The 13,846-nt window shown below is 31.3% G+C and overlaps 1 protein-coding gene across 2 annotated transcripts; it reads left to right on the top strand.

Annotated features, from left to right (window-relative positions):
• The first annotated feature begins 10,617 nt into the window (after positions 1-10,617).
• Positions 10,618-13,062, top strand: LOC117782743. 2 transcript variants are annotated; one of them, XR_004617326.1, is made up of 2 exons: positions 10,618-11,260; positions 12,739-12,876. XR_004617326.1 is itself a non-coding variant. In XM_034619775.1 (2 exons), exons 1-2 carry the CDS (start codon positions 12,386-12,388, stop codon positions 12,930-12,932), a joined length of 450 nt encoding a protein of 149 aa, XP_034475666.1. In that variant the 5' UTR covers positions 12,033-12,385; the 3' UTR covers positions 12,933-13,062. The 2 variants fall into 2 exon arrangements, 1 of the variants encoding a protein (XP_034475666.1); XM_034619775.1 differs by lacking the exon at positions 10,618-11,260 and adding an exon at positions 12,033-12,641 and having other exon boundaries at positions 12,739-13,062.
• The last annotated feature ends 784 nt before the right edge of the window (positions 13,063-13,846 follow it).

Below are 13,846 nucleotides of genomic sequence, written 5' to 3'. Positions count from 1 at the left end.
TTGTTGTTGTTGTTGCTGTTGGTCTGTGGTCAGGCTTTTATATTTCTCTATATGTGTGTGTGTTTGTGTGCTTTTGCTTTTTATGACCCAATATGGCCGCCAAGCGCGGCGTACGTGTTTGTTTCTGTTTCTGTCGTTGTGTTTGTGTGGGTTTATGAATTATATAGATTTTTATGCGCTCGCATATTATTGTTGTTGCTATATTTTTTCTTTTTGATTTTGTTTTTGTTCTTGCTCTTTCACTGTCTCTCTTTTTTTGGGTAATAAAAATGTCTTTTTATATGTGGCGATATCTGGCAGATCTCCCTGCATAATGTTAGCTCGTTTTTGCTGCTCTTTATGAATATTTTGCTGGGCCTGAGTTTGACTTTTATGTTTTGTTGGAACTGAGCTGGCGGCATTCATTATTCCCATATTCACATACATATAACATACATTCACTTACAAGCATATGTACAGTGGCTTCCACCTTATTTCATCCACTACTATAACATATTACAAATATTAAATTAATTTGTCTTTTAATGGAAAGGCGATATAAATAAAATTAAATCGCAGATTGTTGTTGCTTGTTTATAATTGCTGAAATTTAAGTAAAATATATCAGTTTATTTTTAGTACATGTTATATCTAAATTAAGAAATGAAAATCAGACATACATATTAAAAAATATATATTCATCTACTGTCAAATAAGCTGATAACCACTGTATGTATGTATGTATGTATGTATTGACATACATGTGTATGCGTATGTACATATGAATGTACTCGCACGCTCTTTACTTTGGCTACTCTCTTTTGAACGCTGCTTTTGTCATTTTTGCATTAATTTCATATTTTGTGTGTGTGCTGCTACCGCTGGCTGTTTATTCCGCATAAATAATAAATATTTTTGGTTATTGCGTCTGCACAGCATTAATATTATTTTCCACACACACACACACACTCTCACACATTCACATAGACAAATACACACCCACATTAACATGCATCATGTGAGGCTGTCAGGACAGCGCCTGGCCATAAGCTTTAATTTTAGCTCATTTTTCGTTATCAAAACATTTGGCTTACTCGTTTGCATGTATTTGTGCCTGTTTGTTTTTTTATGCATACATAAATGTTTGCAATTAAATATGGCACACACACACACACCTAAACAATCAGAACGATAAGCAAAGCATTGCAACATTTTCTGAAAAGTCTATGCGGTGAAATTATAAATTGTATTTATTTTTTTTTCTTTTTCTAAAATTCAAAACATTTTCTTGTATACACAATGCACAATGCTGAAATTCTATAAATGTTAGTGGTCGCTTGGAAATTAAATTTACCGTAAATGAGGAATACGTAGGAATATACAAATATTTTTATTTTAACCTGCAACGTCCTTGAATTAGAACATGAATTTCACATTGCAATACATTGAATGAGAATATAATAATAATAAATTTCGTTTCTGGTATATTAAATAAGAGTTAAATACAACGTATTATATGTAATGGCTATATATACTAAATCTAATCTGGCATACAAAAAAAGTTAAGAACAAAAAAATGTTTGTTCACCTTATACAACGTCCAGTAGGCTTCTATTATATCCAAAACATAAATATATAACTTCTACAAAATCAGACCGATTTTCATATTCTTCAGTCTGATCATTATTTGGGTCTCAAATCCACTTGGTATGTTAAAATAGGTTACCAAATAAAAAACAATTTTGTTAACTCATACAAATGTGAGAAGTATACGTCAGTATAGGCTTAGGACATGCCTGTTACATAAAAAAAGCACATCATACACTTTAACAAAAACTTGGGACTGATTTTCATGTGGAATACGTTCTGATCATTATTTATCTCAAATTAATCTGTATATGAAGAAGAATAAAAATTTTTGTTAACTCATGGGCAACGTATAGCTATGTTTGTAGAGAAGTTGAAGCGCCCATACATAAGTGATGTATTAACTTCATAAAATCCTGACTGATTTTCAGTGGAATATCAAGTCTGATCATTATTTCATCTCGCCAAATTAATTCGGTATACAAAAAAGTTAATAAACAAAAAAAAATGTTTGTTCAATTTACAAGCAATCACGCCGTCCAGTATAGCTTAGACATATCCAAACACATAAACATGGCACCTCTTGCTGCAAATCGACTGATTTTCGCATATCGTCTTAATTCACACATTATTTGTCTCCTAAAATTGACCTGGTATACAAGAAGAAAACAATTTTTTGTTAACCCTATAAGCAACGTGAGGCTATGGCGTCAGGTAGGCTTTAGGATATGCCCATGACATGTGCCATGTATAACTCTTACAAAATCCTGACTAGATTTCGTGAAGACGTCTGATCATTATTTCCACCTAAAATACATTCTGTATAAAAAAATAGGGCAATGTCAAAAAGGTTTCTTGAGCGACCTCCTATAAGCAACGTATATTATACGTCAGGTAGGCTAGACATGCCCATGCTGTAATCAACAGGAAAATTTACAAAACTTAATTGACTTTCATGGAATATCGTCTTGATCATTATTGGTCCTTAATTATCTGTATACAAAAAAGTTAAAGGAAATAAAAAAAGGTTTGTTCAATTCTATAAGCAAATGTCCAGTAGGGCTTAATATAATCGCAAATACATAAACATGTATACTTGGTTAAAACTTGACCTGATTTTCTGCATGCGGATAAGACGTCTGATCATTATTTCATCTCTAACACTACAAAATAGTTAAACAAAATAATTTATTAACTTTGGTAAGTAAATTGTGTATATAGTTATGATGTCAGGGAGAAATAGATATCGGCAAGACAATAAAAAATATGTAACTACAAAATCTCTAATTGATTTTCAAGTGACATCGTCTTGGATTCATTATTTGGTCTTCCTAACACTCCAGATAAGAAGTAACAAAAAAATTTTGTTAACTCTATAAGTAACGTGTATAGGCTATATGCCGTATAGGTTTAGATATTCATACATATAAAATACATGTATAACTTTAAAACTTGACCTGATTTTCATGTGAATATCAGTCTTGATCATTTTTGGTCTCTTTAATTAATTCGGTATACAAAGAAGCAATAAAATGTGTCGTCATCTTTTACCCATAAACGTATAGCCATGCGCTTCAGGTATAGCTTAGCCATGCCCATGTTATAAGTGCATGTATAACTTTGCTGCAACTTGACCCATTTTCTGCATGGAAGAATGTCTGATCATTATTTGGTCTTAAATGACCTACATACAAAAGTACTAGTTAAAAAATGTCGGTTCACCTCATAAGCAACGCCGTCCAGTATAGCTTAGAGAGCACTACAAACACATAAACATATAACTTACAAAACTTGACTGATTTTCTATGGAATATCGTCTTGACTATTATTTGGTCTCTAAATTAATTCAGATAAAATAGGTTAATACAAAAATAATTTTGTTAACTGGGGGGTTGGGAATGTAGTTGCTGTGTGGTAGGCTTACATGCCCATACACAAAACATGTATAATTTTGCTAAAACTTGATCTGATTTTCTCATGCGGAATATCGTCTTGATCAATATTCATCTCTAAATTTGACCTCAGTATATTAAAATATTAAATAAACAAAAAAATTTTATTTAACCCTTATACACGTAAAAGCTTATATGCCAGGTATAGGCTTAGATATGCCCAAACACATAAATATGTATAACTTACAAATCTTGACTGATTTCTTATGCGGAATATCGTCTTGATCATTATCATTCCTAAATCTAATCTAGTATATTAAAGAAGCTAATAACAAAAAAAATTTTTGTTGCACCCTTGTATAAACGTATAGCTGATACGTCAGGTATAGGCTTGTATACATGCCCAAACACATAAACATGCTGGCATCCTCTTTACATAAAAATCCTTAACCGATTCTTCATGCGGAATATCGTCTTATCATTTTGTCTCTAAATTAATCTTGGTATACAAAATAGTTAACAAAAACAAAAAATGTTTGAGAACCCTATAAGAATTCTATAGCTATAGGCTTAGAGCACGCATAAATACATAAAATGTATAACTTTACATAACTTGACTGATTTCTATGTGGAATACTGTCTTGATTCTCATTATTTGTTCTAAATTAATCTGACATAGCTAAAATAGTTAAGGCCAACAAAAATATTTTGTTAACCTCATACAACGTAGTAGCTATACGGTTAGGTATAATAGAAATGCCTATACATATAACATGTATAACTTACAAACTTGACCATCTTTCTATGCGGAATATCGTCTTGGATCATTATTTGGTCTCAAATTAATTGGCAGCAAAAGAAGTACAATAAAAAAAAAAAAATGTTTTCTTTAACCTCATAAGTAAACGTAGAAGCTTATGGCGTCCATATAGGCTTAGATGTATCCAAACATATAAAACATGTGTATCCCTGCTGCAAAATTGACTGATTTTCATGGAATATCAGTCTTGACTCACATTTGGTCTCTCAATTAATTCAAGTATACAAAATAGTAAAGAAAAAAAATACTTTGTTAACCCCATAAGCAACGTATAGTATTTATAATGTCAGGTATATAGGCTTAGATATTCCTATACATTGGTTGATAAACATGGCACTTACAAAACTTGGACCCTGATTTCATGCGGAATATCGTCTCGATCATTATCGGTCTCTTAATTAATCTGGCATACAAAATAGTTAACAAAACAAAAAATGTTTGTCTTAATCTCATAAGCACGTATAGCTTATACGTCCAGTATAGGCTGGATATGTCCAAACATATAAAATATGTATAACTTCCTTGCCAAACTCTAGACTGATTTTCATGAAATACTGTCTGATCATTATTTATCTCTAAATTAATCTGTATACAAAATAAAGCAATAACAAAAAAATTTTGTTAACCTCATAAGCATGTATATATACAACCAGTATAGGCTTGTGTGATTATCCAAACACAGATAAAACATGCTAACTTGCCAAAACGACCATTGATTCTTCATGCGTGAACATCGTCTTCTGACTATCGGTCTCTCAAATTAATTCCATGTGCTTATGAATTAACAACAAAAAAAATGTTGGTTCCCCCCATACACGTATATATACTGTCCAGCATAGTTTAGAGATATCCATAAAACATACATAAAGATGTAGCATAACTTACAAAAACTTGACTGATTTTCTATGAATATTTGATGAATATCGTCTGATTCAATATTTGTCCTCTAAATTTAATTCAGTATAAATAGCTAATAAATAAAAGTAATTTTGTTAACCCATACAACGTGTAGTTTATATGTCAGATATAGGTTTAGCCCATGGCTACTTGCAAAAATATGAAACATACTTTTGCCAAAATTAATTGGATATTATGCGAAGCATCGTCTTGATCATTATTTGGTCTCTAAATTAATTCGTATAATAAAAATAGTTAATAACAAAAAATTTTAACCTCATAAGCAACGTAGCTTAACGTCAGGTAGATATTTAGCCAGCGCCCATTATACATTATAAACAGAAAACTCTTAATTGATTTCATGCGGAACATCGTCTTGACACATTTGGTGGTCTCTAAATTGACCCAGATACAAAAGAAGTTAACAAAATTAAAAATTTAAGACTTATTTAACGTGGAGAAGCTAAGTACGTCAGGGCAATAGGCTGATACACCAACACATAAATATGTATAACTTACAAAACTTAACTGATTCTTCATGGAATATCGTTCCTGATCAATTTTGCCTTATAATCTGGTATAAAATATGCCAACAATAAAAAAAATGTTCTTGATTTGCAGCACCCTTTATAAGCAACGTAAGAGGCTTATAGCTATATGCCTAGATAGGCTTAGATATTCCATAACATAAACATATAACTTGGCAAAACCTGACCGGATTCTTCATGAATATACGTCTTGATCATTATTTGGTCTCTAATTAATCTGGTAAAGAAGTTGTAATACAAAAAAAAAATGTTTGTTAACTCCTTAAGCAACGTAGCCATACGTCAGGTATACTTAGCCTTTGCCCTATACACATACATGTATAACTTTACAAAACTTGACCGATTTTCTATGGAATATCGTCTTGATCATTATTATCCTAAATTAATTCGGTAGCATGTAAAATAGTTAAATAAATAAAAAAATTTTACACTTAAAAGTAACGTATAGCTTATACGTCAGTATAGGCTTAGATATATCCAAACACATAAATATGTATAACTTTTACAAAACTTTGAATACTTTCATGCATATCGTCTTGATTATTATTTGTTCTCTAAATTAATCATATTACAAAATAGTTAATAAACAAAAAAAAATGTTTGATTTTGTTAACTCATAAGCAACGTGTGTATATTTATAGCTATACGTCAGGTGTATAGTTTATATGCCCATACACATAAAATATGTATAATTTTATGAAAACTTGACCGATTTTCTTAATGGAATATCGTCTGTTCAATATTGGTCCTTAATTAATCTGCGGCAAATAGTTAATGTATCAAAAAAATGTTGTTAACCCTATAAGCAACGTATAGCTATACGTCCAGTATAGGCTTTATTAGTCCAAACACATAACATGTATAACTTTACAAAACTTGAACTGATTTTCATGGAATATCGTCTTGACTATATTTGGTCTCAAATTAATCTGGTATAAAATAGTTAACAACAAAAAAATTTTGTTAACCTCATAAGCAACGCTGGCGTCAGGTAGAAATAGACATGCCCAAACACATAAACATGTATAACTTAAGCTAAAACTTGACCTGATTTTCATGCGGAATATCGTCTTGATCATAATATTTGTCTCTAATAATTCATAATACAAGAAGGAATAACAAAAATATTTTTGTTAACCCTATAAGCAATGTATAGCTTTTATATGTCAGGTAGGCTTAGACATGCCCATACATTATAAACATATAACTTTACAAAACTTAAACTGATTTTCATGCGAATATCGTCTGATCATTATTTATTCTAAATTATCTGAATCAAAAATAGAAGAATAAAAAAAATGTCGTTAACCTCATAAGCAATGTATAATATAGGCTTATTACGCTTTATGTTACCATAAAACATGCGGTGTAAACTTTGAAAAACTTGACTGATTTTCTATGCGGAATATCGTCTTGATCATTATTTGGTCTCTAATTAATCTGGTATAGCAAAAATAGTTAACAACAAAAAAAAATGTTTGTTAACTTATACAACGTATAAATATATACGTCAGGTATAGGCTTAGATATCCCAAACACATAAAACATGTATAACTTTGCAAAACTTGACTGATTTTCATGCGGAATATCGTCTGATCATTATTTGGTCTCAAATTAATTGGTATACAAAAAGAAGTTAACAACAAAAAATGTTTGTTAACCTTATAAGCAACGTAGAATAGTACGTCAGGTATATTTAGATACGCCTAAACACATAAACATGGCGTTACTTTTACAAAACTCTGACCGATTGATTTTCATGGAATATCGTCTTGATCAATATTTGTCTCTAAATTAATCTGCATGTTACAAAATAGTTAACAACAAAACAATTTTTGTTAACTATAACGTATAGCTAGCTATATGTCAGGTATAGCTTAGACATGCCCAAAAAAAACATGTATAATTTGCCAAACTTGACTGATTTTATGCGGAATATCGTCTTGATCATTATTTGGTCTCTAAATTAATCTGCATACAAAATAGTTAACAATAAAAAAAAAATTGTTAACTCCTAATAAATGTATATTATATGTCATATAGGCTTAGATATGCCAAACATATAAACATGTATAACTTACAAAATTGACTGATTTCATGGAATATCGTCTTGATCATTATTTGGTCTCAATTAATTCCGCATACAAAATAGTTAACAACAAAAAAAAATGTTTGTTAACTCCTACAAGCAACGTATAGCTTATACGTCCAGTATTTAGACATATCCAATACACATAAACATGATAACTTTACAAAACTTGACTGATTTCATGCGGAATATCGTCTTGATCATTATTTGTCTTCTAAATTAATCTGGTATACAAAAATAGTTATCATCAAAAAAATGTTTGTTAACCTCATAAGCAACGTAAAGCTATAGTCAGTATAGGTTTAGACATGCCCAAACACATAAACATGTATAACTTTGCCAAACTTGACTGATTTTCATGCGAACATCGTCTTGATCATTATTTGTCTCTCAATTATCTGTATACAAAATAGTTAAATAACAAAAAAAATATTTTGTTAACCTCATACAATGTATGCTTGATTCTACTATTTGGTCTCTTAATTAGACCATACAAAAAATATAATAAAAAACGTTTGTTCACATCTCTATAAGCACATTATAGCTATACGTCAGGTAGTATATGCCTAAACATATAAACACACAATTTCTTGCCAAAAACGACTGATTTTCATGGAATATCGTCTTGATCATTATTTGTCTCTAAATTAATCTGGTATAATGTAAAATAGTTACACAACAAAACAACTTTTGTTAACTTAAGTAAGCAACGTGGTAGCTTAGCTATACGTCAGGTATGAAGCTTTAGACATGCCTCCATAAGACAAAACATGTATATCCTCACAAAACTTGACTGATTATTGCCATGGAATGTCTTGATCATTACTCTGGTCTCTAAAACTAATCTGGCATACAAAATATTAACAACAAAAAAAATGTTTGTTCATCTCATAAGCAACGTATAGCTTAGTATGTCCAGTATAGGCTTAGACGTATCCAAACACATAAACATGTATAATCTCATAAAAGACCGATTCTTTATGCGGAATATCGTCTTGATCATTATTTGGTCTCAAACTTTATTCAGTATACAAAATAGTTAACAAAAATATTTTGTTAACCTCATAAGCAACGTATAGCTAAGGAGTACGTCAGGGTATAGGCTTAGACATGCCCAAAATACATAAAATGTATAATTTGCCAAAAAATCTGACTGATTTCAAACTGACCGATTTTCATGCGGAATATCGTCTTGACTCATTATTTGTCCTTAATTAATTCGGTATACAAAATATAACAATAAAAAAAAAATGTTTGTTCACCTATATGCAACGTATAGCTATAAGAAGGTATAGGAGAAATGGACTCTATTGTAATTCGGTGAGGGACTTGCACAGTCTCCAAACTTCAATCTTATTGTGATTTTATGGCTGATGTCAAACTAACTACCGATCATTTTGGGAAATCACTCGATGATTAATTCAATTTAATTTATTCCTAATGCTCCAAGTACAAAAAAGATTATAAGTTATTGCATTAGTCACAGTTTACTGAATCAAAATACTAACTCTAAGACGATGACAAGACTTGGTTGGTTGGATTAATTATCTTTTCTTTTAAAAAAGAGATTTTGGAATTAACGCTTTCTATTTCTTTCCTCAAACTTACAAATGTAAATAAGATGCATTTGAAAACATTGCAAATTGGAAAAAAAAAAAACTTTATAAAAGTGGTTAATTTAAGTATGATTTTATTCTTTAGGCATTCCACATGATATTTTGAGAGAATATTAGTTGAAAAAATTAAATTTGTTAAATCCTTATATTTTTTGGTAGAAATATTTAACTAAAAGAGATATGGAGGACTTTGTTTATGGATAAAGTCTAAATTGAAAAAGAAAATCTTAATTGCATTTGCTGATGAATTGGTAATTAATTTTGATTGTCAAAGGATAAGTTTCAGTAAGCAGTATGCTCATAATTTTCTTCAATCTATTTAGTAGGGCTATCTTCAAAAATAATTTTCACATATTAATATCTGTACAATTTAATTCAATGTATTCTTTGACCGATGAAAAAAATTAAAATTTGGTGTTCAAAATAAATTTTTTGTGAATTTTGTATGGGACATACGATAATTTCACATATCACATACGATAAAATTGACAGTGAGATTCTGGCGTAATTATAGCGATTTCCGCTATAATATTTTACCATCATCAAATAAGGATTTTGGATACGATACTTTCGCAAAACAAATTAGGTTATTAGTTGGATCGAGGTCACAAACACAAATTTTTATGAGCTAGAGAAATTGTCAAATCACAAATAAAATCTACAATAATAAAACAAGAAAAAATAATAATAAAATCCAAGAAAAATTTCTTCTCCTGCAAAAAACCTAAATTTATTCTTTTATTTTCTTTTTACTTAACATAATCAGGTATTTGTCTTTCCAACTATGTATTTTTTTAATATTGAATATTGAACTATAGAACCTTTGTCAGTTGAGAATTGTCTTTATAATGAAATAAATACAAATGATTTAAAGTCAAATCGTAGTACAGATAACTGTTAATTTTCGCAGAACTGTACAGCTGCAAAAAAGATTAAATTCATCGTAATCGGTTTGCAAATACATATTCAGGAGTGCCACAGAAATCGAAACAAACCGAAAATCTCCCAAAAATGTATGAATATTTGATTATGTTTTGGGAGAAAATACTGCATAAGACCTTATTTTATTCGCTAATGGAAAATATAAGCTTCAAATTTTAAATCGCATATTTTAAAATAATTTTGTATAATTAAGATGAGACTGAAGAATTTCGTTCTTCGATTAAAGCTTTCAAACTTTTGTGTATACTAATTATGCTCTTTATCTCACTTTCTTTTTTCCCTCACAGGGTGGCAAGCAACCGCATCCGTAATATTAACACTGCCCAGTCTTGCTATTGTTATCTATTTGTGTTGTTTTCAAACTTTTGTTCTCAAACTCGAAATTCTTCTGAGTGCCTTAATGATCATCCTACAAGGTACTGAACTAGTCTACGCCAGCATATTCATTTGTACAATGTGTCGACCTGTAACATACACCTAGCAGTTGATCAACGTTGCCACGTCGATGCCAAAGACAAGGCGACCAGCAGCATTGCTTGAACCAGGACGAGGAACAGGAGCAGCAAGTGCAGCTGGAGCTGAAGCTGAAGCTGGAGCAATACGACGACGACAACGCGCCTTTTGGCATAATTATGTCAAACAGTTTTCTTTTAAATTGAGTTATTTTGATGTTGGTTAAGCCACATTAATCTTAAACACACACACTCACACAAACATGCAACTTTAGGGATCGATACAAGATGAGATATTAGATGATCAACTTAAATACGCTGGCGTATTTACTGCAGTCAGTCCTCAACACAACACAACAACACCGCAAATCCGATACCAACAAACAAACCAAATATGGAAAATCCACAAAGAAACCGAACAAACGCTTTTCTAACGAGGTTTGTAATGATGTGAAAACAATTTAGTAAAGTCTCTATCTTATATAAGCTTTATGTTACACTGTTTAACACGATGCGATGCGGTGCGACGCGACTTGTCCGTTTCGATCAAAAGCGGCATTTGATTTGAATTCAGAGCGCATTCTTTCTTTTGTCCGGCCTTTGTCGTCGTTGTCGCCGGACTCGCTCGTTGTTGGTGTATTTTTATACACCTATAATGATCTAAAATTATATGCATATACAAGTACACTTACACTGGTCACATAAGAAGTCTATGTGCAGCAGAAGCAGCATCGGTTGGCTTCGTTGTCGCTTCTCATCATCGGTGCAATGTACACTTCTAATTCAAGTGTAATATATACGGGACCAACAGCTACTCTCTTTAGGCCAGCTAGACAATAACAATAACTGGGAGACAAATTGTTTATTAAATGTCTAATTATGTATAGCCTTACCCTTCGTATAACGAAAAAACTAAAATATTTTAAAATTCAAAGTAGAAATAGGGAAAATTTTGATTTCATGTAGATTTGCAACATAATATTTTTAAATTTTGAAAAATTAGAACTTTTCATATGCTTTCCAGACAGTTATCGCGTTTCCCCCTAGGTTTGTGATTTTAAGAATTGAAGAAAAGAAAAGAAAGAAATAATAAAGAAAACCGCATCAAAATAGAAGAATAATGTCATATAAAGAGTTAAATTCAAAAAGTCAATGTTAAAGGATCATTATTAATATCTAGAATTTATCAATGCATACTATAATTATTTCATGATAGTAATGTTGTACCTATTTGAAAGAATAACGGGGAATGTCATTTATTAAACATATCTGACCAAATGAATAGAGCTAAACGCAACAGAATTTAAGCATCCAAAGGCGACTACGACCAACAGCACATAATTTAAATGAAATGCAACAACAAAATGAGAGACGGCCACTGAGCCAATGGCCAACACTGCAGGTCCACATTATTATTATGGTCGTCAGTCTAAAAATATAGCGCCCAACGTAAGCAACGCGACGCGCACTGCGATCTCCGCCGGGATCACGGTGTTACAGTGAATTTACGCAGATCACCAGTGTTTTGAATTGGGAAGGTAGAAATAAAAAAAGTTAGTTAAAATGCCGCCAAAACGACCGCCGCCGCTTGTGCCAAAGAAGCCAAATCCCAGTATGAACTACGAGGTGTTAATCTATTTAAATAGTTTCTATTTTGGCATGTTTGCCTGCTGTGAAATGGCCATGGGTTTGCTGAAGGCGATCAATCTGAGCTACACGGGTCACGCACTTGCCCAGGACTCGGCCATAATGATAAGCTTTATAGTGCTAGAGACGTTACGTTTGATAATGGGACGAAAGGGGACGTTGGCAGAGCGAGGTAGACAGAGAGTTCTATTTATAGTTCTTATCAATGTGTTGTTGAATTTTCATTAATCTCATTTTCACTCTCGTTCTCTTTGTTTTTATCTCTATAGGTTGGTCTGCCATACTGTCGGTCTTTTTGACCATCCCCTGCTTTGTGGCCGTCTTATATCTGCTGATATTGCAGACCTACAAGCTGCGTCTTGAATATTGCCTTGGCACGCTGCAGATCGCGCTATACTTGACCGAGGTGTGGTACGCCATAGTCTTCGTTTTCTCAATGTGTCGTCCAATAACTTATGATTAGTAACATACAAGCAAAATAGCAAGACGAGACATTTATACATTAACTATTTAACTAAAAACTAAACAGAAATTAGCAATACGATTATAAGCAAACTGAAAAAAAAAACAAACAAAAATCAACAATTGAATAATAAGATATGAGAAATGAAATGGTCCCCAAGCCACATATAAATATATTAAGAAATATACATACATATATGTATATATATATATATATATATGCATCTCTATTTGTGTATAATAAATGTATACTTATAAAGGTTTTATATTGAAGAAAATTTGTTAACATCTAAGCATCAATTGGAACCAATATGACAAGACAACAAGAAAAACAACATAAATTATGAACTTGAATGATTTTCACATTTGTATGACAACTTTTTTGTATACATAAAAAGATATATGTATTTATGTAAAAGCCCTAGATAAATAAAAACTAAATAACTTTACTTCTTGGGTATATTAAAATATAATTGTAATTGTATAAAGAGAAAAGGAAAACAATAGTTGCAATTTTAAAGTTCAACCACAAACAGTTAAAAAAAATATTTCAAGAAATTTCAAAAGGCAATGTGTGTACTTTAATAAAATACTTTATATAAATCTAGCATAAAAGCAATAGCAAATGTAAGTCAAACCGAAAACCAACTATACTTATACCCCATTCAGTCCAATGATGTTCACATCATTGGGAATCCCAATTCAGGCTTTCTCTTATGAAGCCATCTAGTCAGAAGAATAATCTCATGCCCTCATCCAAGTATCAATTAGGCGAAGGGCAAACAGACCTATTGAAACCCAATGAACTATGAACTAACCTTATGTTGACAACTTTAATTGTATAATATTTATATATATTTTTTGTTGAAATGCATAATGTTAACATACATTTTTAAAATGCGCTAGTCGAAAGTC

This window comes from Drosophila innubila, assembly GCF_004354385.1.
Source record: "Drosophila innubila isolate TH190305 chromosome 2L unlocalized genomic scaffold, UK_Dinn_1.0 5_B_2L, whole genome shotgun sequence".
In the NCBI taxonomy this organism is placed as follows: domain Eukaryota; kingdom Metazoa; phylum Arthropoda; class Insecta; order Diptera; family Drosophilidae; genus Drosophila; species Drosophila innubila.
This window is presented reverse-complemented; position numbering and strand designations above follow the sequence as displayed.

Excerpts from the sequence above, each read along its gene's own strand:
- LOC117782743 (XM_034619775.1), top strand. The coding sequence starts at position 12,386 with ATGCCGCCAAAACGACCGCCGCCGCTTGTGCCAAAGAAGCCAAATCCC. Across the intron at positions 12,642-12,738 it reads GGGGACGTTGGCAGAGCGAG|GTTGGTCTGCCATACTGTCG; the intron begins GTAGACAGAGAG and ends TTATCTCTATAG.